Raw genomic sequence first — 26,611 nt, forward strand, 5'->3', positions numbered from 1 at the left:
AAAATATATCTAAAAAGAAAGATGATGAAACTTACCAAACAAAAGCGCTGGCAGGTCGATAGACACACAAACAAACAAACATACACACAAAATTCTAGCTTTTGCAACCAATGGTTGCCTCGTCAGGAAAGAGGGAATAATGATGTGCATAAAGGTTAGGTGGTTGTGTTGCCGCCAAAATACGTTAAAGGGTGGAGAAATTCGGGAAAATTTCGAAAAAACTACGTGAGGATGTATTAAAAGGAGTGGTTTGGTGGTGGCAGATTATGGAAATGAAGGTAACAATTGTTTGATGAAGAAATAATGACGTTAAAACCTGTGGGATGCGGCTAAAAATGATCGGTGATGTGAGAAAAACGGAAATGGAAATAAAGCAAAAGTTATTAAAACTGCCGAAAGGGTTGTTTAATAGCTAAAAGGAACTGTTTGTGGACTGGAAACGGTGGATTTTATAGCAGCAAAGCGGCAACCATTGGTTGCGAAAGCTAGAATTTTGTGTGTATGTTTGTGTTTGTTTGTGTGTCTATCGACCTGCCAGCGCTTTTGTTTGGTAAGTTTCATCATCTTTCTTTTTAGATATATTTTTCCCACGTGGAATGTTTCCCTCTATTATATTCATATCATTAATTTGAAGCCAACAATCACGTTTGTTATTGTTATCGTTATTGTTATTGTCACTGTTACATTTCGAAGTCTTTTCTGTCGTCTTATTTCCTCCTTCTGTTTTTGCCAGCAGTTTCACTTTCTATTCACCTTCTCCTTTTTTACCGTAATCCAGTATACAATTTTATCCCGTCGATATACACTCAATAATACGTAATAATACGTAAATCACTTCGAAACCATAACCAAATTTTTTTTTTTTTTTTTCCGCTTTGCTGCTATAAAATCCACCGTTTCCAGACCACAAACAGTTCCTTTTAGCTATTAAACAACCCTTTCGGCAGTTTTAATAACTTTTGCTTTATTTCCATTTCCGTTTTTCTCACATCACCGATCATTTTTAGCCGCATCCCACAGGTTTTAACGTCATTATTTCTTCATCAAACAATTGTTACCTTCATTTCCATAATCTGCCACCACCAAAACCACTCCTTTTAATACATCCTCACGTAGTTTTTTCGAAATTTTCCCGAATTTCTCCACCCTTTAACGTGTTTTGGCGGCAACACAACCACCTAACCTTTATGCACATCATTATTCCCTCTTTCCTGACGAGGCAACCATTGGTTGCGAAAGCTAGAATTTTGTGTGTATGTTTGTGTTTGTTTGTGTGTCTATCGACCTGCCAGCGCTTTTGTTTGGTAAGTTTCATCATCTTTCTTTTTAGATATATACACCATAAATATTTTTTAATAAATGGAACCTATGTCCATCTGTACATTGATTAGAGTATTGTGTAAAGGTTTGAAGTAAACTGAACAAAAATTTGAGATTTTTGCTTACGGCACTTCCTATTGTATATTTACATTTAGACTCCAAATACATTAAAGAAATATGTAACCCACCTTTGTTTAAATTTTTATTAGAGTATGTAATAATAGATACATGAATGTTATCATTTCCTAAATATCACTTTTCGTTTCATAAGTTGGCAATGCTTATTGAGTGTAGACGATCAGTCCAAAGCAAACAACCAAAATTACTGTGAATTAAGTGTCAGCATATGTTACCTAGCAGCAATAGCATGGAACAATGTAGTGTGATATCATGTGCTATGAACTCTACTGAAGGGTGCTGCCACCTAGCAACAGATATATGAAGTAGTTTAAGGTATTCCCTTTTGTATAGTGTATAAAACATTAATTGTTAAAATGTTTAATATTGAGAATTTGTTAAATATAAAACAAACAACAGAACCCAAATGTACAAATTATTATTATTTAAAGATAGAGAAATGGCTAGGAATAATTAGCTGTGACATAAGTTAGGGGAAGTACTGTAGGACAAAGGGTGCTATGGGATCCTGCCTTCTTCATTAGTTATTCTTTAGAAGTTATAGACACATGCCTGTCTTAAAGAGTCATGGAGGAACGTTGCTTCTGTAAAAGTGAGTGAGTAGACTTTCTAGTGCCTTGAACACTTATATATAATAATGCTACTTGTGAAGAAGCTGATCATCATTGAAGTCGGTTAACTGTGGCTCTGTTTCTGCATATAAGGAAAAGCCCATATTACAGTGGTGATATGGACATCGAAAAGCTCCAAATGGATGATAGTTGGTATTTCATACTAAGCATTCAGCAACTTTTATGTGGTTCAAGCTATCTTCAAGAGCCATAAGTAAGCCATGGTACAGCTGCTTGGAAAGTTGTGTAACATTTTCAACAGAGGCCAACAGAGCGCTCACTACAGCAATTGAACACTTAAGCATTTTTTATTCACAGTGTTATCAGAATTTGTGAACAAGTTGGGCAGCAGCCATTACTGAAAGTTAAGTTGAGAGAGAATCTCTCTCCAGTGTGAATGTAAATTTCTTGAATAATTATTTCATTTTTACCAGAATAGTATGTTACATGTTTTTATTCACAAAGTATGAGTAATTCCAAGTTTGGTACCTTCAAATAACATCTTTTCCCATATTCAACAATCATTAAAGTAATGTTATGCTATGTTGTTGTTGTTGTCTTCAGTTCTGAGACTGGTTTGATGCAGCTCTCCATGCTACTCTATCCTGTGCAAGCTTCTTCATCTCCCAGTACCTACTGCAACCTACATCCTTCTGAATCTGCTTAGTGTATTCATCTCTTGGTCTCCCTCTACAATTTTTACCCTCCACGCTGCCCTCCAGTACTAAATTGGTGATCCCTTGATGCCTCAGAACATGTCCTACCAACCGATCCCTTCTTCTAGTCAAGTTGTGCCACAAACTCCTCTTCTCCCCAATTCTATTCAATACCTCCTGATTAGTTATGTGATCTACCCATCTAATCTTCAGCATTCTTCTGTAGCACCACATTTCGAAAGCTTCAATTCTCTTCTTGTCTAAACTATTTATCGTTATCATTATGCTATGGGAAAGCAAATTCCAGCACCAAAAGATGGCAATGAATTTTAAAGATAAATCTCTATCTCTGTTTAAAATATCATTTAGCTGGGAAATATGCCTAGAAATTTACATTAAAAGGTAATGTGTCAAAATCAGGTGCAGTGGTCATAAAAAACAGTGAAACAGTAGATTTGTTTCAGTGTGTGATGAAATGCACATTTTTTATTTTTTTTTAAATACCAAGGCACAATGTTAAAATTACATTCAGCCAGTTAACTAATTTCAGCACTCTGTCCCAATGTTCCCAGAATGAATTTTTTAAAATCATTTATTCAATATCAGTCTACAATCTTTCCAGAATTTTTCAGTGTTCTCCCCCTGCTTTGGTGTACCATTGCCACTGCTTCACCCAATCACTGAAGGCACCCTGGAAGTCGTCAAAGGAAATCTCCTTCAGAGCAGTCATTGAAGTTGCTTTTACCACCTCCAGCATCCCATGCCAAGTTCCTTTCAGGGCTCTTTTGATCCTTGGGAAGAAAAAGAAGTCTGCTGGTGCCAGATCACGGCTGTACAGTGCCTGGGGCAGCATTGTCACACCCATTTTGGCCAGCAACTCTGACACAACCAGCACAGTGTGTTTTGACACATTGTCATGGTTCTCAATCCAAATACTGCAAATTTCTTTTCAGATATGTCGAACCCTGTTACGCAACCGTCTGAGCACCTCATAGTAAAATTCCTTGTTGATTGTTTGTCCTTGTGGCACAAATTCACTGTGAACCATACCTTTTCTGTCAAAAAACACAATGATAATTGTCTTGATTCATGATTTGCTCATAATTGCTTTTCCAGATGAGGAGACTCCTTGATGAGCCATTTGCTGCTCCGACACTTTGCTTCAGAATCATACTCTAAAATCCGCATCTTGTCCCCTGTGATCAATCTAGGCAAAAATTCTGGGTCCATTTCATAGCACTCATGCAATTCCTGGTACTTCAACAAACGCTGTTCCTTCATCTCACTCGTCAGAACTTTTCACACCAAGACTTTTCTCATCTGAAGATCCTCTGTTAAAATCTGGTGAACAATTGTTCTGGATATTTCACACGCCTCTGCAATCATCCAAACACTTTATTGTCAGTCCTTGTCCACAGCTTGATGCACTTTTTGCACCAAGTTGTCCACTTGTGATGTTGACAGGTGTTCGAGGTCATCGTCATCATAGGACTCCCAACCTTCCCGGAACCTCTTGTGTCACATGAAACTTTGGCTTTGTTTCATTGCCCCATTATGTAGGCCTTCTAAAGCATTTAGAACATCACCCAATTTTTTCCCAGTTTCACACAGAAATTGATTGCACAATACTGCTCCAAAAACTGGTCCATTTTTTGCTTGATTATGGTGTAGTAGATACCTCTGCATGTAGTGTGACCCTGCCTCAACAACCACTCACAGGTGACTGATACCAATCTCACTTCGAAGCTCAGGTCCCCCATCAACTTCTCCACCCGAAGCTCCACTTCGCCAGCCAGCGTTGCCAACTACTAAAAATGATTCCGCGAGCTTTTGGGACGGACCCTGTATGATTATGATAAAGTGAAGTTTTGTTTACTTTTACACACTAAAACTACTGATAAATAAATGTGTTGCAAGTTTCTGATTAAAACAACAGTGTGCATTGAGCCTCCAGCCCCATCCACATTAACCTCCGAATATTAATTTCATAGAAACAACTGATTTTATTTTGTTGTTCTATGTGTTATGTTTCCTCCACTGTCATCTCAAAGTGATGAAATAGTTAACAGTTAAAATAGCATTTCCTCTACTGTGCAACAAAAATAAAACAGGACACCTTTTTAGAAGTTTCCAATTCACTCAAGATTTATTTTTGCAACAGTTCATATGGAGTACATGATATGATTACATTTACAGATCAATAGCACATGCGGTTCTATGGTACCAGGGATCATTACATGCTGAAACACCCATATTAGAACATGGGTGCAGCCTCTACAAGTGACAATGCAGGTGCCTATTCTGGCACCCAGTTGATCACACAGATCGCAGATCCTGTCCTGGTGTATGTTACCACACACCTGCTTGACCACTTCACATGGTACTGTAAGAGCTGTTGTTTGACAAGTCTCACAAGTCACTTCTCGTCCCAGCATATCCCAGACATGCTCAACTGGAGCCAAGTCTGGAGATCGTGGTGACTAGGGAAGTTGCTACACATCTCACAGTGCACTAGGGTTGCCACTTTCTTCACAAAAAAAAGGAAGATTTTTCATGGACATATTTTTTAATGGCTAGTGCATTCATATTTTTATTAAATGCCATTTTCAGTCAAAAATAGCTCGCATTTACATCTTAAGCCCTATTCCTTCATATCACTATGGTATTTTGAAACTGATTTAGCTTTATGTAGGAATGTACTATAACTCTTTAGTTGGTTAAAAAAATCTTTGCAGGACATGTCAAAATTTATTACTACTTGAAGCTCTGATTCTATAAGTTCTGGTGGACACCTATTCCTAACATCAGTCCACTTGTTCTTCATCATCGAAAACACTCGTTCCACAAATGCATTTGAACCTGGTATGCTTAGTATAAAACACATGAGCCGAGAGATATTTGTCACTTTTTGTTGAGGCACTAGTGTGAAGAATATTACCCACTTAGACGCAACATCACCATCCTTAATGATACAGTTAGTAAAGTTATCTTTCACTTCACAAAATTCTTCATATAGCTGATCCAGGTTGATCCTATATTTTAGATTAAGTGTTTCCACTGCAAGTTCAAAATCACAATATTGTAATTCCCTATTCAAAGAAAGAGGTTCGAACCTTGCATACTTATTACTAGCTGAGAAGTCATAATGGTTTTCAAGATATTTCAACAATGTGTCACAGAAAATAATCAAATTCACATGAAATCTTTTTAAGAGATGTTGATGAAATCTCTCCCATTAATTTCTTGGTTTCACTCCCATAGAATTTATCCTTCTTTCTTTGTGTAATCTTCTTATACATCATGCACAGGCTGTTATGTGATTCAGTGATGCTTAGCTCCCTTTTCTCCAGGTATTTGGATACTGTTTGCATTTGACCTCCTATATTTTACACAAAATGCAAGTTAATTTCAGGAATAATTCCTTTCACTGGGTCTTCAGCTAAACTGATGCAAGTTGCTTTGGACAGGCATCAATGCTCCTGAAATAGCTCTTTATAGCTGGCCAGCACTCAGTCAATCTGTTAATGGAAGGAGTTAAGGACAGCCATCTTGTGGGCACATGCCTTAATATCTCAGACCACTCAAAATCCATAAATTCAAAAAATGATCTCAGTTCCTCACGCCTTTTAGCTGATACTGAGAAATGATTATAGATCTTCAAAACAAGATTCTCTACATCCATTTCCAGCTCTTCCATAGCACACTTCATCGCATTATGAACCATATGGTTTGAACAACTGGCTTTCTGCAGGTTGGAATTTATGGAAAGCAGTAATTGATAAACAGATTGTTTCCTGCCAAAATTCACATTAGCATTGTCAGCACTATATGCAGTTAAATTATTAATATTTAGTTAATGGCTCTCCACACTATCAACAATTAACTTTTCTACTGCATTTGAAGTTTCATCAGGCTGTTCAATAAATGTCAACAGTTTGTTCTGTACATCTACTAAAGGTCCAAAGTATCTTATTCAAATTGAGAACATCTTTCTGTTGCCTCTATTCGAAGCGTCTGTTGCTACTGAGAAAAACTTACTATTTTCAGGAGATTTTAGAATATTAACAACATCACTGACACTTTTAGGTGCTAATACGTTTTTCACCAACATTTCTGCCTTCGTCTTGCCACAGGAAAGTTTTACAGCGGTTTCTGAATGTGTGATTATACATGACATCAATTTATTGCTACAATCCAAACTTGAATAACTTAGGTTGTGTTTGACTGTGTGATAAAAAATGTCCTAACTCACAAGCTATGACAACGATGGCTTCAGATTTCTTAGAGTTCACAAAATATTTGGAAACTTTCATGGTTTGACTACTTGCTTTCTCCTTTAACTGATGTCCTTTGTACTGAGCGTGTTGCTTGAGATCAAACTGTCCACCATGAGAAACGCTGAATTCCTTCCTGCACGACATACAAATCATGTTTATCAGACGTTAAACCATGCCTAACCCACGCGAAAGTATCTTCCCATTTCTTTAAGTAAACTTGACTGTACTGCTGTTGCTTGCCACGTTTCTTCTTCGCTGGTGAACTCATTACAATTCTTGAACAAAAGTAAATTAAGAAAACTAGACTTTCCACTGTATGGATTCAAGAAATTATCACTGCAATGAAGTTTATTAGTTTACATACATCTGTAGTTGTAAACATCAGAATCGGAAATAAGTATATCGACAACATTATCGATTATGCGATCGAGTGATCCTCAGAAGTACCAATTTAAACGTAGACCAGCCTAAAATCTATATCTGAATGGCAATAATAACAAATATAACCAAATTAATGTGAATTTTTGTTATATGTATATTAAGGGGAAGAATTGTGTTGGGTTCTGCGATAGTTCAGCGCCAAATATTAAAAATACTGAAGAGTGTGCTGTATGAGGAAATAAAAAACGTAAGGTGAAATTAACAGTAAAAAAACGTAAGAATACGGGAAAAACGTACAACCTGACAACCCTACAGTGCACTGAGTTTCAAGGACAGTGTGTGGGCAAGCATTATCCTGTTGGCATAACACATCACCTTCCTGTTGCAAAAACAGCAAAAGAAAATGTCTCACAAAATTCTGCACATACCAAGCACCAGTTATCATCCCCTCCAGAAACCCAAAGTTGAACAAAAGTTGTAACTTACTGTGCCACAGACCATAAGGCCTGGTGTGGGACCAGTATGTCTTGGACGAATGTTCTCTATGAGACAGTGTTCGCCAGGTCTACATCATACACGCAAATGACCGTTACTTGGGTGTAGGCAGAATCTGTCTTCATCGCTGAAGACCATGGTGCACCACGCCATTCTTCCAAGTGATCCTCTGATGGCAACAAAAAAGGTGTGCACGTTGATGCTGTGGTGTGTGTGGCAGATGGACTAGAGGTGTGCATGACCGCAGTACCACTGCTAATAACTGGTTCGCAACAGTTCATGTTGACATGTCTGGGCTCAAAAGCCCTCTTATCTGTGAAGTGGTAGCTGTGGGATAAGCCACTGCTGCCCTTACAATATGACAATCCTGGTGAGCATCTCTGCTTTGTGGACCTCCGGAACCACATCTACTGGTGTGAGAATGTTCATCCGATGTTCATGTGACAACTGACACCAGCATCGTTGCAAGACAGATGCAGCATGTGCAACTTATGTGGCAATTCTCCAAAAGAATCATCCTGCTACTTGGAAGGCCACAATTTGACCCTTTCACACATGTTCAGTTGGCTATGGAAAGCATGAGTGCACCTCCTTGGGATGGTTGCCTGCTCGCTTCACATTTTTGCACCACACTGAGCCTTCTGGCTGTGAACATTACCTATTACAGGCTAGACATGAATGGCACTTTGGTAGCTATGTCACTATGCTATTTGTTGGTGGATGATACTGAAACCGTTCTCAGTACATCTTCTATTCCCCAGGTGGCACATGCCATCATTGGGTCAAAATTGACGTTGTCTTTCCAGGTGTACAAATTTTTTCCGGCAGAGTATATTCGAATGATGTATGTATGTCTATCTGAATGTTTATTACAGCATCTTGTCAAAATCTGAAGATAATAGCTCAAGAACTTTTCAAGATTTTTGGTAACACTGTTAAAAAAGGAACTTGGTTTTATGTAGTAGTAGAGATTACTTTAACATTAGGAGACTTGATACTCATTTATAATCTAAAAATAATATTCCTAACACCTGCAACTTCGTGTTACTAAGTAATAAAAATTAAACATTCTACGTAATTTGGGGATTATACACAAAAAGCCAATCATATAACAAATAAAGTAAATATACACATTGTAGTTTAAGAATGCAGGATAGTCAATTTAGCCTGTAAATTAAACTTATGCAAAGTCCTCATTGCAGGTGAGGAGTATTTCATATAACATTTTATGTTTTCTTTTTAACATACCAAAAATGTATTAAATTGCGAATTAATAATGCTTGTATTCAGAAATGTAAAGAGAGATGCTTTTATTTTATGGGAAATGCAACTCACAAGTCTGGTGCACCGTCCTTTGGTTTTACTGAAATTCGACATGGTATATGTCTTATTATTTGATCAGCATCGTTGGGACTTTTTGTCCTGTCTATCCACTCTAGAAGTCCTTCCCAGAGGGTCTGGTGTTCCTCCTCTGGCTGCTGCTGTTGTTGTTGCTGTGGTTGCTCTTGTTGTTGCTGTTGTTGTTGCTGTGTATGCCGTTTCTCAAGAACCAACTCCTGTTAACAAACAAGTTTCTAACGTGATCATTCTGGATTGCTATTAGTTGAACACAGGTTTTGCTGTGCTGCAAAAAATAAAAACATATTTATTTATTTATTGCTTATTTAGCCTGAGCAGATTACATCTGACCAGGAACAACACATACAAAAGATATTACAAACATTCACAGCAATAATAATAATAATAATAATAATAATAATAATAATAATAATAATAATAGACACCAAGAATGATGATACCATCTGACAATGATGATGATGATAATAAAATAATAATGAAAATAATGGTTGACACTAATTGTAATACTAAAGGGCATTCAGAATGATTAGCGCATTTGAATACATGTTTAGTATTATCAAAGTGGAAGGGGTAAAGAAACAGGCAGAGATAGAAATGATAGTGACAGTGATTGTTAAGAAACAACAGAATTTGAAAAGAGAACTCTACCAATAAGTGGGAGTGAAACCCTGAGGGGGAAGGAGACTGATGAGAGTGGCTGCAGACTAGTGTATGGGAGAGATGACCATTGTGATAGAAGATGGGCATTAACTTTCTTTTGAAGTTTGAAAAGAATTTCATTTATCTGATTTTTTTTAGAAAGATTGTTCCAACTTAGGTTCCTGATACAGAAGATGATTTAGAGAACATGCCAGTGTTATGTGATGGTACAGAGAGGATTTACTTTGTTGAGAATAAGTATTTCAGCTGTGCTGTTCAGATAACACTGCAAGAGTTGAACATAAATATGAGGGAGTGCTATAATGGGGAAGACATTAGAGAAGAGACAGATGATGATAGTCTCTGCACTTATTGGTACGCAGTCATGATAATTCTTTGTAGGCAGGAGTGATATGGTGTATGTCACAAATGTATTGCACACACGCGTTCATTACCAGTTCTAGCCTGTGTGAGCTTTCGTATGAAAGTTGTTGGAGAACAGCATCACCACAGCCAAGAATTGGAGTATTAGTGACTCTACAAGCTTCTTTTTAACCTTGAAAGGAAATATTTCTTTATATTTCCGTAGTGAATGAAGTAACTGTGACACCTTCTTAAATACTGTGGTTGTGTTTTCGGTCCAGTCTAAGTGATGCTCCAGAATTAACCCCATGCTCTCTGCAAAAGAGTAAAAGGTTATTTCTATGCTGTTTAGGATTAATGGTGCCAGAGGTTCTCTGAACTGCATGGTAAAATGTCTTTTGTGAGTGACGGAGACAATTTACATTTTAGATGGGTTAGGTATCATACCTGTTCTCTGCACGCACTCAGATAAGGCACAAGTGAACTAGTTTGTTGGACTTGCACTTAGATATAACTGAAGTCGTCATCTTTTCAGTGGGAGTTAAAAGTAATGGGCCCAATATTGATCCTTGTGTGACCTCTTATACTACATCCCTTCACTGTGACCACTTAGTTCCAATCATTACACACTGTCAGGGGGGATGTAAGATACGAATGGAATCGTTGTACAGCTCTAAAAGAAAAATTTTGACTTGTGAGCTTAGCAAGTAGTATGTCAAAGTCAGCAGTGTTGAAAGCTTCACTGAAATCCAAAAAGCACATAATAGTCAGCTGCTGTTTGTCTACAGCTTGCTTCAGTTGATCAGTCACTTTCAGAAGATCAGTCGCCGTGCTTCGATTTTGCAGAAACCTGACAGTTGTTTATCTAAAACATTATTTGATGCCAAATAACTGGTAAATATAACAACAGGAATAATCAGTTATTGTTAATACAATGTAAATGAATAGATAAAAAATCTACTCACCAAGCGACTGCAGCAGAACACACACACGAAAGGGCTTAACTTCTACAGGCTTTCAGAGCCAGTGGCTCCTTCTTCTGGCAGAAGTGTTGAAGGGAAAGGAAGAGGGGTGAAGGAAAAGGACTGGAGAGATTTAGGGAAAGGGGTACAGTTCAGAAAAGTCATTACTGGATGGGATGAGAGGGAAAGACTTTCTTTCTCATCCCATCTGGTAAGTTTGGTGACTTTTCTGAGCTGTAACCCTTTCCCTAGACCTCTCCAGTTGTCTTCCTTCACCCCTATTCCTTCCTCTTCAACTCTTCTGTCAGAGGAAGGAGCCACTGGCTCCAAAAACTTGTATAAGTTAAACCCTTCTGTGCGTGTGTTCCCCTGACGCTGCTTGGTGAGTAGATTTTTTATCTATCCATTTAGATTGAAGAATTGATAAGCAGTTCATGGACTGTGTATTCCTTAAGACTTGGATAATGCTGGTAGAATGCAAATGGGCCTTTAGTCGGAAAGTTGTTTGATGGGTCCCTTCTTGGTTTTGTGTCCCTGCTTCCAAGATGACGAGAAGATGCTGCAGGTCAGAGAATGGTAAAAAAATATCCATTATTTTGGGCAGTTGAGGACTGACTAGAAGACTGGTCTTCTGCACTGTTATATTATCATGTACTGTGGCAGCCAAATGAATAAGCACAATGGAAGTCCTAATCATATTAAGGCTTTCCAGTTGCAGAAAAGCTTTTCATTTGTGTCATCCTCTGATATTTCAAGAGAGAGACGATGTTTTGCACCCTTACGTGTTTGTGAAGTAAAGATATCAGCATAGTGAAACTGTTGTTTAGATCCTCAATAAGAAGTAGTGGTTCAGCTGCAGATTTAGGTTTGCCTGGACCTCACAGATTTTACCACATGACAACAGGTGTGTGAAGGTCCCGCATTAGCGAGTGGGCAAATGTCAGTTTTGAATTTCTCACAGACTGACTAACTTGATTGTGTGGTTGTCTGTAGGTAAGATGGTTATCAGAGGTCTGGCACTATTTGTACATCCTGTGTGTTGCATCTCTGACACTCATAACTTTTCTGAGGTGGTCTGTAAGCCATGGCAGAGGTTCTCTCTTCACTCTTACTGCTTTTTGAGAAGAATGTTTATCGTAAAAATTATTAGGACTCTCTAACACTTAGGTATACTGTAAGATTTGTGGTGTCATTATTTGTCTGAACACTTTATCACACAGGCTCAATGCAAAACCAGCTGTAATGTGACAAACAGAGGCAACAAGTGAAGCGACTGATGTCAATAACACCAGCCAAGAGGTAAGTTAAGCTGGAGAATGTGCATAGTGAATGGCAGGCAGCACAAGGGGATTAAGATGAAGCATAGTATAAATGAAGGTAAGAGTTGGAGTCTGACATTTGTGTATCACGTTGGACAATCTGGGAAGATCAGATGGAAAAACCCTTTAATAACTTTCAACTACTAATGAGTGAGCTTGTGATAGACACTTCATTACAGTCTGTATGATGAAGAGTGGCCAAGCTATTGCAAATAAACTAAATACATAATTACACTAATCAACAAAATTTTGACTACTAATACCATATAGAGATCATATAGATATAGAAAAATAAACTACATCAAACAATAATGTCAGCAGTTACATCTGACCCAAATATATAGCATTTTATATCTACAGAATAGATCAAAAGCAAGCTACATACAAAAATCAGCTAGAGTCCAATAATTCAGAGACTCTATGCAGTAAACAAGAGCTTGGTGTAAACAAACACGCTACCTGCCTCCTGCATACACAGGTTGCACATGTAAGGTTTTCATGGTAAAATATGCATTTAATTAAAGCAGCAATTAATAAAACTGACTGGTGTTGTGTGATGTGAAAATGAACTACTTATTAATCTCCTCATTACAAACATTAATACTGAACTAAAAAAAAGCTTAACCAACAAAGTCATGATTTTTCCATGAACGTTGTTTCTCCATGGGCACACAAAATTACTTTCCAATATTCAGCTTCTTCAGTATGTCTCCAGTCTCTTCAAACGGGAAACCCACACAGCCCCCATCCGAATCCCACATTCAGTCATCCTGACAATCATCTGACTCAGATGATTAGTAGTCTCTTGGCCAAGGTTGGATAAATTCGGTACATGTTGTTGGTATCCCACAACCCTCATGGTTATCAACCTCACACCTCACATCACAGCAATAAAAAGTTTCCTAGGTCTTACAGAATGCTTTGGGACGTTTATCTCAAATTATTACGCAGTTGCCAAACCTTTGCAAAGATTTACTGAGAAATAATCAAGAACTGAAGTTTGAAGAAGAGCAGAGGCAAGTGTTCAAGATGTTCGAAGTTATTCTTTAATCGGATCCAATTATCAAAACTTACAACCCAGAATACAAAACGGAACTACACGTGGCAGCAAGCAAATACAATTTTGGAGCTGTGTTAACACAATAATCTTCCCATGATAAGTTCCATGCAGTCTTGTATATGAGCGAAAAAAAAAAAAAAAAAAAAAAAAAAAAAAAAAAAAAAAAAAAAAAAAAAAACTGAAGAGGAAAGATACAGTCATTACTAGCTTCAAGTTTTAGCTATTGTTAACGCTTTATGAAAGTGCCAGATGTATGTACTAGGAATACATTTTAAAATTGTAATGGACTGCACTGCAATCCAGAAGACTATGGATAAGAAGGACTTGGCACCAAGAATAGTAAGATAGGTTTTTGTCTTGGAAGAGTATTCTTACACCATAGAACACCAATCTGGTTCTAGGATGAAACATGTAGTTGCCTTAAGTCACTATGTGAATTTACTGTTTGGTTTCACAGACGGTTTAATAGCTGATATCCATCAATGTACTTGACTTCCTCTGACCTTGAAACTGACTTGTCCACACAGTTAAAGGAGGACACACAGTTTAATGTTGACTCCAAGCCATGACTTAGTTTGGTATTTTTGACAAACCAAATCTTTGGCAGAGATGACTGAAGTACTGAGTTGCAGAAAGAGACCTGTGGTTTGTATTTGTATTAAAATATCCACTGAGCCACATCATTATCAACCAGATAAAAAAATCATTTTAATCAAACAAAGAAGTAAACTGGATTCATGGAAGTAGATACAACATAAATAATCATTTGCAAGTTGTGAATGAAATGGTAAAATGGATCAATGAACAAGATTACATATTCTGGCTACTGATAAGATTATGAGAACGGTTTTGATTTGTTTCAACAAAAATTGTACTAACTGCCCCCGAGAAACATGGCATTGTTTCATCCCATGTTATTGCACTGAAGAATATATTCATAAATGTTAGACTTTCCAATCTACAAAAATGGCTCTGAGCTCTATGGGACTTAACATCTGTGGTCATCAGTCCCCCAGAACTTAGAACTACTTAAACCTAACTAACCTAAGAACATCACACACATCCATGCCCGAGGCAGGATTCAAACCTGCAACCGTAGCGGTCACGCAGTTCCAGACTGAAGCGCTTAGAACCGCACGGCCACACCAGCCAGCCTCCAATCTACATTTATATTCTGCAAACTACTGTAAAGTGCATGGCAGAGGGTACTTTCCATTGCACCACTGATAGAGAAGAATAGTTGCTTAATGGCTACAGTATGCGTTTTAACTAGTCTTTGCTATCCCTAACGGAGCATTACATAGCTGGTGTTGAAGTGACCTAGCTTTGGCAGACAGATTGAACATGCAATGTTCCTTATGCTTTTTCATAATATGACCAATAGTCTTTGACACAATGCTGACATGTAGAAGAAACAAATCACTTACGGCTTCTTTGCCTCCTCCTACTTTGTGTCCTGTGGGTGATCAACACATACCAGAGAACACAACCAATTAAATAAAAACCATGGAAAGGTATCAGAATCACTCATCTGAAGCTGACTGATGCATGTGTAAACATGCATAACAGCACAAAGAATGTCACTAGTTTTCAGAGAACTATGCTCTTTTTTTAGTTTATTTCCACTAACATAACACAAATAGCTTATATGAGTTGCAATCAAAAAGTAACACTGATTTTTTTTAATTCCGCAGGCCCTATACACACAATTTTCAATTTTTTTCTTTTTTTAATATTTTTTGTTGTTGTTGGTACACCTGTTCCTGATGCATTTTCAGTCATTTTGAATATTTTGTTTCTTGTTGATAGGCAAAAATGTTCTATGTGTTTTTGATTGTTCAGCATGTTTTTACTTTCGAAAAAGACAGATCAAAGAATTTGCATTAAATTTTGCCTGAAGGATGGGACACAGTACAGCAATGCATTCGAAATGTTAATTGTATTTTTTGGCAAATCTACTATGAGTAAGATGAGTTTACAAGTGGTATAAACATTTCAGGCAGTGTCGAGAAATGACCACCATAGCACATCAATTACTGATAACTATGTGGAAGAAGTAAAGAAAATGGTTCTGGAAAATAGCCACAGCTTCATTACAGAGGTTGCTGATGGTGTCAGCATATCCTCTGGCTAAAGCCAAGCAATATTTTTGGAAGTATTGGGCATGAACAATGCAACAGCAAAATCCTTTCTGAAATTGTTGAATTTTCACCGAAAACAACATCGTGTAGTCATAGCTCAGTCAACAAATATCCAGGAAGGTTATAACAGGTAACAATACATGGGTATGACATCAAAAACAAGGTCTAGTCGTCCCATTGGCAACTGCCTGAAGAGCCAAGACTAAAAAAATTTGACAAGTTCGATCATGTGTGAAGGTTCCTCTCACCATTTCCTTCAATTACAATGGAGTTCCTGTCTTATGTTCATTTGGTTAATAAGGAAAACTGCCTGCAGTTTTGCGTGACGCAATCTGAAGAAAATGAGCAGAATTGTGGCAAAATCACTCACGTAAATTGCATCACGATAATTTTCCCGCTTGCACCTCAATGCTTGTTCATGACTTTATGGCAAAAAACAAAACTATTATGTTGCCTCAGCCATCGCATTTGCCAGACATGGCCCACTGCAACTTCTTTTTGTTCCTGAGGCTGGAGAGAAGTACAAAAGGATGTCATTTCACCACCATTAATGAGATAAAAACAGAATCACTGGAGGAGCTGAATACCATAGTGAAAAGTGTGGTCCAGAAGTGTGGGATTACTTTGAAGGGGGAAAAGTTACTGTTGATGAATAAATAAAGATTCTTTAAGAAAAACAAAAAAATTCCCATTACTTTTTGATTGTTCCTTGTATACTACAAACAATAGCTTAGGGAAAAATAACAAGAGAACTATAGCTAGGGAAATCTTACAGCAACTGTACTGAAGTTGAGTATGTTGCTCCATCTACATCTATGTCTGTACTATGCAATGCCATACAATGTCTTTCTTGTAATAACTCTCACTGAAGTTTCCTGAGTATTGCTGTGACATTAACTAAACAAACCAATGATGAGTCATGCTGATCGTCTTTAAAGATTCCGAGCCAAAACACAGAACTCAGAAATTGGTTAAACAAATGTTTTGCAAGCAACCTCTTTCATATATAAATCATGTTTCTCAATGATTTTTCAATAAATATGGATCTAGCTTCTGTCTTACAAATGGCTAGATTCACCTGGTCATCCTATCTTCAACTGTTCTAGAGAGAAATCTACAATAGCATGAGGAGTATTGATCATATCAGTATAGGTTTTTGTTCACCTTGGCATTGGTCTTTTCACATGTTTTGTTATTCTCTCTCTCTCTCTGTCAGAGAGAGAGAGAGAGAGAGAGAGAGAGAGAGAGAGAGAGAGAGAGAGAGAGAGAGAGGGAGGGAGAGAGGGAGAGAGGGAGAGAAAGCAAGCAATTGCATGTGCACATACCAACCTGTATATGTCTATATGTCCCACAACCCATACCGCTGCTAAAGTCAGATTCTAATAGGCATTAAAACTAGTCATAAAAATACAATTTCATTTTTCCTTCTTTTCTTCTATTACACACTTATCAATACATGATAAAACAGAAACATACCTGGGACTGATTTCTCAATATCAGGCTTGACATTTTTTGCTTTAGGGCACGACTGAGATTGTCTAATAACGTTGTCTGATTCTTAGGGATAAATCCCACGAATTCATGCTGGTCTGATATGTACAAAAGGATAACATATTTCAAGTCACTTTCTGCCTCTGGCGATATGCTCTTGAAATAAACACAGCCCGCCTGAAATATCATAAAGATTATGACACAGTGAGTAATGTATATTCATCAGTTACTCATTGTTGCACTTTAGGGAACAAATTATGCACAGTTATTAACATATCAAGAAAGATTTTGTAAATAACATGAAGTCTTCCATGTGTCAGAACATGAGACTGATCAGCATGAACATAATATAAAAAACGTAAAACTGAAACATGCAATGACTCTATATTTCACAATATTTTAATCAATTATATCAACTGAGGCTCATAACATGCTACTAATTATCTTAAATATGAAGTAAAACTTGAAGCAGTAGTGAAGGATTCAGATGGTTACAAAAGTAAAAAAAAAACTGAAGAATTATTGAATGAAAGTACAACATGGGATGAAAAGATATTACAAATAACAGAAAGCAACAAGACAAAACCATGGAAGAAAACAACAAAGAACTATAAAAAGTGCATGTAGGTAGTAATTCCATGGAAACGTCTTGATCACTAAATATTTTATTTATGATGCATTTCAAATGATCATCATCAGACAACTGTGGCAAAATTTACACAAAAGTTAAATTAGAAAAGCTTTTATATAAATATTACAAGGTCAATGTAACATCAGGAACGAAACTACGTATTGAGTGCAAGTACTTACAACATGCTTAGGGAAGCTTGTACAAGTGAGCAATACCAGAAAAACTTACGATTTCACGTGCAACTGTTGTTAGGTATTTGCAAAAGATGTTATTTTGAGATATTGCATGCCAGACTGTAGGGAGCAGACACAGAGTCCAGATTATTTCAACCTGACGCCAGATGGCATTGATCTCAAACATCAAAACAAACCAGCATACAGCTTTTTTAATATACAATACATTGTGGATATCCCTTACCACATTACATCTGTTTTTTTACAATAAATGTCATGTTGTCAATGAAAAATAAAACACACAATACATTATGAGCCAAAACCTGTCATGGGGCATATAAAAAGTACATGAAATGTATTCGCAGTTGTGAATATGGACTACCCCACCAGCTGTGTAATAGAATGACAAGAAAGAAAATTTGTGCAGATCCAGAACTCAAACCTGGGTTTCCCGCTTTTCGCGAGCAGTCGCCTTACCACTTGGCTACATGAGCAAGGCTCACAGCCACACCCAAACTTCCATATGTCATCAATCATGCATCTACAACCTACACTCATGCATCCATTATGTATATTCCCAAAATGAGGAAGACAGTTTACTTGAAAATTGCTTGCCAGGTGTAGGCAGATAAATACAATATTACAGTACCTGTGTTGTACACAGATGGTTGATGACCTATGGAAGTTTGGGTCTGACCATGAGTCATGCACAGATAGTCAAGATGTAAGGCAACCACTTGCCAAAAAAGGAAAACTCAGGTTCCAGTCCCGGTCCGGCACTGACTTTCATTGTCATTCCATTTTACAGCTGATGGTAGTCCACATTCGCAACAGCGAATTCATTTCATGTATTTCTCAACATCTGTAGTTGCCACAGTGCTTGTTTCTTCAGACATGAACACATATCAAAACAAATTTTACAGCATAATTTGGATTACCACAGACACAGTAATATCATACATAAACAAAGATTGTACAGCACACTAGGCACAATGTCCAAATATTCCATTGAGAGAGAGAGAGAGAGAGAGAGAGAGAGAGAGCAATGTGAAGGCTATCATTATAAAGGAAGACATTACAAATTTTAATTACTGTTTTCCAAACAAAGCAAACAGACTTCAACCAATTGAGGCTACCTATGGGTCACGTCAAAAAACGAAATCTTATCACAAAATAATAAACTTTTCCAACCATGTTAGGCTGGGCTAGGGATAGACAAGAATAGGGGGAGGCTATGGAGGGAGGCACTAAGGGCAGGATAGGGAACAATGAGATAGATGTTGAGGAGGGGGGGCAGGGGTAGGAAAATAGGCAAGGGATGGTCGGGTGAGGGTGCAGGGCAGAACGAAGGAGCTGAAAGCAAGGGTAGCAGCAGGAAGGGATGGAGGGGAACAGAAAAAGTTGGGGGATGGGGGTGGGGGGGTGGGGCAATGGGTGAGAATGTTACTCCAGTGGTACATTTTCACTAAATTTTATATAATAAACATTATGACATTTAAAATTACACTATAACAGAAATCATCTTGCTACTTTTTTCAGCACGTTATTCTCTTTTAAGGTAGGCCATAAAGCTGAAACCTCATAAGTATGTTGTATGTTCACAAGTATAACAGCATCAACAGCATCATTGAAGCATATTACCGGGAGGAGGAGGATGGGGGGGAGGAGGATGGGGGGGGAGGAGGATGGGGGGGGGAGGAGGATGGGGGGGGGAGGAGGATGGGGGGGGGAGGATGGGGGGGGAGGAGGATGGGGGGGGAGGAGGGGTAGGGAAGGGGGAAGTAACATGTTCTAATGATGCTGTTATACTTGTGAACATACTCGTGAAGTTTCAGTTTAATGGCCTACAATCTCATCTTCCCCCTACCCTGCATTTAGTGGCCCCCCCCCCCCCCCATTTCTATTGATCCACAGTCTACCCTGATGTGGTTGGAAAAGTTTATTATTTTGTAATAAGGTTTTGTTTTTTGATATGACCCACCTGTGTTCTCAACAGCTTGCAGTTTGTTTACTTTGTTCAGAAAACAGTAATTAGAAATTGTAAAGTCCTCTTTTACAATGATGGCCTTTACATTGCGCTCTCTCTCTCTCTCTCTCTCAGTGGAATATTTGCACACTGTGCCTAGTCTGTTGTATGATCCTTAGATACGCCCTATAACAGGTTTTGGCTCATAATGTAATCTATGTTTTATTTTATCATTGATGATATGACTTTTTTGTAAAAAACAGATATAATGTATAAGGGATATTCACAACATTTTGCATATTTTAAAAGCTGTGTCCTTGTTTGTTTTAATGCTATATGGTGCCAAGATGAAATAATACAGTCCTCTAGTCTCCTGCCTTCAGTCTGGCATGCAACATCTCAAAAGAACATTTTTTCCCAATATGCCTAAAGGCAACTGCGCAGGAGACAGTATATTTTTTTTCTATTTCTCAGTTGTATGAGCTTTCCTAAGCATATTGTAAGTACCTGTACTCAATATGTACTTTCATTCCTGATGTTACAGTAGCTTTGTAATATTTATAAAAAAGCTTTTCTAATTTGTCTCTTGCGTAAATTTTGACATAGTTATCTGATGACAATCACTAGCTGGCTTTTGGAAAAATCCTTTAACGAGCTAGAGGTGTGTGTTTGTTTTTTTTTTATTTATTCTTTCCAGCACCATATTTAATTGTAGCATTCAGTTTTTCTGTGCTGCTTGGTCAAGATGTGCTCTTATCAGTGGGCTACATTTTCACAAAAAGGGGACTAATATAACTTTTAATGGATGTGACATAACAATAAAAACCAATTCAAGAATTCTGGAAAATCTGTAACATGAGCTCAGTAACTCCTGGGCTGGTTTATAAAGCAAGGCATATCTAAATCATAACATGTTTGTACTATGAAGTATGAGTGCTCTTTCTGTAGTTACTTGTGCTCATAACACAGCTTATTTATTTTTTAATGATATTTCTACATGTTATGGACAAATAAGATGTTCCTCCACAAAATGCAAAGCAGCTAGTTCAAATTTCTTTTTATAAAAATTATTACTAACAAAAATTAAGTTTATCCATGATAAAGTACGCAATAAGAACTAATAACTTACAAAACCATAACGCATAATTTTGACCACAGATTCAAGGGCTTTGCAATTCTGTGGATGGAAGTGCAGAGGATTTGAATTGTACAGGACAAATCCATCAATAACTGCCATCAGTTGTTTTGGCACCAACTGCATGATTAGTTTCTGAGGCCATGTGTCAGCATTCCTGTGAAAAAAATATATTTGCTTTTAGTATCAAGTAACAAACATGAAGTTATACATAACCCAAAAAAGGAATGTATCACAGCCACCACGATCTCAAGGTGTTCCAATATGCACTGAAAAGAAAATAATGTTTATTACGCGAGATGTGGTCGAATGATGTATGCTCTTCTTGTTGTCTTGTATCTGTTGATTACCAAAAAATATTTCTTATCCACATAAGCAACAGATTTTCATAGCCTGACAACAGAATTCTACAGCACAGTTTTTACTATGATATACTATTGACAATATTAAGACTTCATTATGCATCAGAATACACTTGTTCCTTTTTCCTGAGACATGAGTTATTAATAACATAACTACATTGTTCTTCAATATATAAACTTCTCATGCCAATCATCAAAAGCCCCTTGCTAATGATGTAAAATTTTTTGTATGCCTTATGTTGAATATTTTAAAACAGTGTGAACATTCATTTTGGATTATATGATACAAAAGGAACAGTTTATCAGTATCAGCAAACGTCAGTGTCAAGAATGGCCTATGCTTTCCTTCACAATGTCACAGTAATGTAATTACCCCAGGTTCCCAATCCATCAAATTTGTATAAATGGTTTAGTGTTTCAAAAAGTGTTATTTATATCATATTTAACAATGTCACTTCACCACAAGATGATGTGACACTCACTCTCTCAGCTGGAAACCCAAGAGCCTTACATCACTTTAAAAGACAACATGATCATTAGATGATATAGTCTACTCTTGCTGATGCAACACCGTTCCCTCTCAACTACCTCCCCCGTCCCCCTCCCTCCCCAGCCCATCCATCCCATCTCCCAAGGCTGTACGTCAGTTACAAGAGTTTGGAGTATTCAATGCTAGTTCACAGCTAACCTGATGTTTCAGCTTAGTTTTGTAATTTTTTTACTTCTTTGGGAACAGGATACGAATAGCGGTACACTGAATAAATTGTCCCCAATTATATCCACACATGCATATATTTCGATAATTATCATACACATGCACACAGTACAAGGTATACGAACAGACTGAATTAACAGGCAGCTCAGATGAGTGTCCCGAGTTCCGAAGATTAATGTTGTCTATGGTCAATATGACCTATCGATGCCACACAGACAACCCCCCGCCCCCTCCAGTATGAAGTGCTGCATTGAGACTTGAGGGAGACCATGTGGGCATCGACACTGTTGTTGGTGGTCGTACGAGCTGGTAGACACACGACCAGGACCTACACACCGACCGGGACAGGGTGCGGAGGCGGAGCGATGGGAGGCAGGTCCACTTCGAAGTTGTTGAGCCAGCGAGGACAGACAATGCGGTGGCCAGCCCAAGAGCAGGCGGGCTGAACGGTGGATGGCGGGGTGTAGGTGTGGTAAGCCCAGATGCTAATCGAGCCGTCTAGCGAGATGAAGGCGCGAACTGTCGTCGGGTCGCACTCACAAGGGAGAGTGAGGCTATGCACAACACTGACGTTTAACTGGCCGTTGGGTGGCGGGGCAGCGGTGTCTGTGAGTAGAATGAGAACTCGGTCGTCGAGAGTGACAATTGAAATGTCGTCCACGCGGTGTGGGGGTACGTTGCAGAGCAAGGTGACTATGGGAGATGGTGTCTCCATAGTCAATGAGGTAGCAGAGAAACCTGCACACGGGGTGGAGGGTGTTGTATCTGAGAAACCTGCGAAAGGTGACGGGGAGGCGTCGGGTGAACAAAACGGCGTGGTGGCCTGAGGAGAAACATTGTCAGACTCCATGGCGGGAGGGACACTGGCGGGAGAGTCGTTAGGAGGATCAGACTGAGCCAGCAGAGGGACACCAGAGTCCACGAATGCTAGTTTGAGTTGGTGTAACAAAACAGTGTGTGGACTGTCTTTGACGATGATGTTGAAAACTGTATCACCTCGCCAGAGGACTTTAAAGGGGCCAAGATAAGGTGGTTGCAGAGGTTGTCAGACCGAATCATATCTCAGCATTACATGGGAGAAAGTGTTGAGAGCAGTTGGCACATAAGGGTCTGGTGGGGAGTGGCTGATAGGTGGGTGCAGACGTGCGTGTTTGAAGTGGGTGTGCATGCAACTTATGAAATCCGGGCTGGGGTGAGGGGGGGGGGGGGTAGTCTTCAGGGACTTGAGACTGAATGAGTTGCCCTGGTAGGACGGGGTTCTCTCCAAAAACGAATTCTGAGATAGTTCCCAGTAAGTCGGACTTGAAAGTTGAACGGAGGCTGAGAAGTACCCATGGAAGTGCTTTGGACCAGAGGCAGTTGTGGCACATGAGCCCCGTTTTTAGAGTACAGTGCCACCATTCCACTAACCCGTTGCTTTGTGAGTGATAGGCTGTGGTGCCAATTTTCTTTATGCCGCAGACGTTACATAAAATGGTGAACAGGGAAGACTCAAACTGCCGAATCTGGTCAGTGGTGATGGTGGTCGGACAACCAAACCTAGCAATCCATGAGGAGATAAAACCATTAGCCTTGGTCTTGGCAGTGATGTTAGGTAAGGTGTCTGCCTCTACCCAGCAGGACGTGCAGTTAATTGTGGATAGAATGTATCTGAGGCCCTCTGACGGTGGAAGAGGACCGACAAGATCGATACGTACATGACGAAATTGTCCTGGAGGGATGTTGAACTTGTCCAGGGGTGAGGTGGTGTGGCGGCCGATTTTGTTGCGTTGGCAGGGGCCGCAGCTGCGAGCCCAGGTCTGACAGTCCCATTTTATATTTTTCCAAACAAAACACTCGGAGATGAGCTGTGTAGTGGCACAGACACCAGGGTGAGCGACATTATGCAGAGTGTCGAAGACCTGCTGGTGCAGGAGGGCTGGGGGTGGGGGGGGAGGGGTGGGAGTAACGGGTGTAAGGTACCGGTAGGAGAGTCACACCACACCTCGTCCACAATGCCGGGAAATTTAGCTTTGAGGGTCCATGAGGAGTGCTGGAGATTCCTCGTCGGAGGCTTGTAGGGTGACCAGGTTGGATAAGTCAATGATGCGTGAAATAGTATTGAACCGCGAAAAAAATCTGTGGTGATGTTGTCCATGCCTTTGATGTAGTGAACGTCTGTTGTGGATTGGCAGACTAGATCAAAGTGACGGAAATGCCGAGGGGGTGGGTCCTCGGAGGGGGGGTGGGGGTGGGGGTGGGGGGGGGGGGGGAGCAGAAAATGATTGCGAGTGGTTTGTGATCTGTGAGGATGAAGAATGAGCAACCCTCCTAGTTGGGGCAGAAGTGTTTGACGGCCTTGTAGACTGCAAGGAGTTCTCTATCGAAAGTGGAGTATTTCTTCTGAGCTGTTGATAGTTTTTTAGAGAAGAAATGATTAGGGGAAAACCATGTCTGCCTTGCGTTGCTGTACTACCACTCCCACTGTGATGTCACTGGTGTCCGTAGTGATGAACAACTTGGCCGAGGGGTCAGCGTGGGCGAGTGTCACGGTGTGAGCTAAAGAAGTCTTTAGTGCATTGAAAGCCTCCAGCATAGGTGCAGTCCAGTGAACAGGTTTGAGTCCTGAAGTCTGTTTACCCGACAGTGAGTCTGTCAGCGGGGCCTGCACGGCGGTGGCAGAAGGCAGGTGACGATGGTGGTAATTTATTGTGTCCAGGAAACGTCTGAGTTCTTTGTAAGTAGCCGGGGGCGGCAGTGAAGTGATGGCGTGCAAGCGAGATTTGGGAGGCTGTATTCCGTCGGTGGAGACACTGTAACCCAAGACCTCGACGCCATTTGAATTCAGGTTTGGAGGACCATGGTTAAATTATTTTTATCTTCCTCCACTGACTTGCTGAAAATGAATATGTCATGCATCTATGTGAAGCAAAACTCGAACTGTCATAAGATGGAGTCAATGAAGCACTGCCACGTTTGCACCGCGTTTCTTTGGCCGAAGGGCATGAAGTCGTAATGGAACACACCAAGCAGCATCATGATAACTGTTTTAGGGATGTCATCCGGCGCTACAGGAATCTGGTGGTAGGCATGTTTACAGTTAATAACATTGAAGATTGTAGTGCCTGATAACATACGAGTGAAATCATTTATGTTAGGCACAGGGTAATTGTCCACGACAGTACGAACGTTTAAGCATCTGTAGTTGCCACACATTTGAAAAGAACCGCCACGTTTGAGGACAAGGTGGATCGGTGAAGACCAGTTGTTGTCTGATGGTTGCAGGATACCTGCCTCCAAAAGTTCGTTAATTTGCTGCTGGTCTGCACGCAACTTAATAGGGTTGAAGGGTCTAACCTTGTGCCTAATAGGAGGGCTGGCAGTGATAACTATCTTGTGTGTCGTTCCGTCAGTGACAGAAGAAACTGAGAACTGCACATGAGACTAATCAATGTCCTGACGTGAAGTTTTTGGACAGGTAGGACGTGACGAGGCGCAGCCATTAGTGCAAGTGGGAAAAGGCAGTCAAAAGTCACATGTCTAGTAAGTGAGTGCGATGTGCACTTGTTTTGAGAGGGCGGCTGCACACGCAGTGCAGAGCGGGTCGGAATGTGTGGAGACTGTCAGCTGTCAAACTTGCACTTGGTATCTGGCACGGGCGAGAGTGGAGTTGGCATAGCACATGGAACAGCGATGGCTGCTGAGTCACGTGGCTGCTGAGTCACGTGGCTGCTGAGTCACGTCGCTGCTGAGTCACGTGGCTGCCGCGTGAGAGAAGGGGAATGTTTATCAACACGCGGGGCGGTTGCTCACATGGTGGGTGTGGTCGTATCGTGCACGTAACTTATTAGAAGCACTGTCTGACACATATGGCAGTGAACGTGTCAAGCATGTCGGGGATGCGGAGTCTACCGGATGCAAATCGTCACACGCAGTTAATGTTTTTGGACTAACCTGATGAGTGTCTGAGCTGGTGTCTGCTGGAGAAACACGATTAGGTGGCAGGACTGTGGACTGCAGTTTCAGCGGCAAGGTATGAGCCGCGACAAGCTCATTGTAAGTGTGTGCTATTCGTTGTTTCAGCTTGTCATTTTCCCAGGGTAGTTATGCCGCCAAGTCGTATTCTGACAGTAGGTTAGTGACGCAGGTCACTACGTCGCCCATGAGGGTGGAGCACTCGCATACCAACTCACATGTTGTGAGAGAAACAGAAGGTGAAACATAAGTGCGGGAGCACAGTATGTGAGTGTCAGTGGGATGGTGTAGCACTGAGCCCTGAACTATGTTTGGAGAGTGTTTGTAATGGGACAAAAAATCCATACTGAGAATTGGTTCATCAATGTCGGCAATGTAGAAAGTCTACAGAAACCACAGAGAAGGAGATAGGTGCACCATAACTTTGACAGAGCCTGAGGTTTGTAACGTTGATGCGTTGACA

At 39.7% G+C, this 26,611-nt stretch overlaps 1 protein-coding gene across 3 annotated transcripts in view; it reads right to left on the bottom strand.

Annotated features, from left to right (window-relative positions):
• Nucleotides 1-26,611, bottom strand: part of LOC124804930 (mediator of RNA polymerase II transcription subunit 25) — a 314,698-nt gene that overhangs the window by 115,289 nt on the left and 172,798 nt on the right. For all 3 annotated transcript variants that reach the window (XM_047265308.1, XM_047265306.1, XM_047265307.1), the window contains 3 exons: nucleotides 21,112-21,274; nucleotides 17,198-17,389; nucleotides 9,214-9,434 (listed from right to left, as the gene is read on the bottom strand). In XM_047265308.1, the coding sequence (XP_047121264.1) occupies nucleotides 9,214-9,434; nucleotides 17,198-17,389; nucleotides 21,112-21,274 (576 nt within the window). The remainder of the gene's footprint in view (nucleotides 1-9,213; nucleotides 9,435-17,197; nucleotides 17,390-21,111; nucleotides 21,275-26,611) is intronic.

This window comes from Schistocerca piceifrons, chromosome 7, assembly GCF_021461385.2.
Source record: "Schistocerca piceifrons isolate TAMUIC-IGC-003096 chromosome 7, iqSchPice1.1, whole genome shotgun sequence".
Lineage (NCBI taxonomy): Eukaryota > Metazoa > Arthropoda > Insecta > Orthoptera > Acrididae > Schistocerca > Schistocerca piceifrons.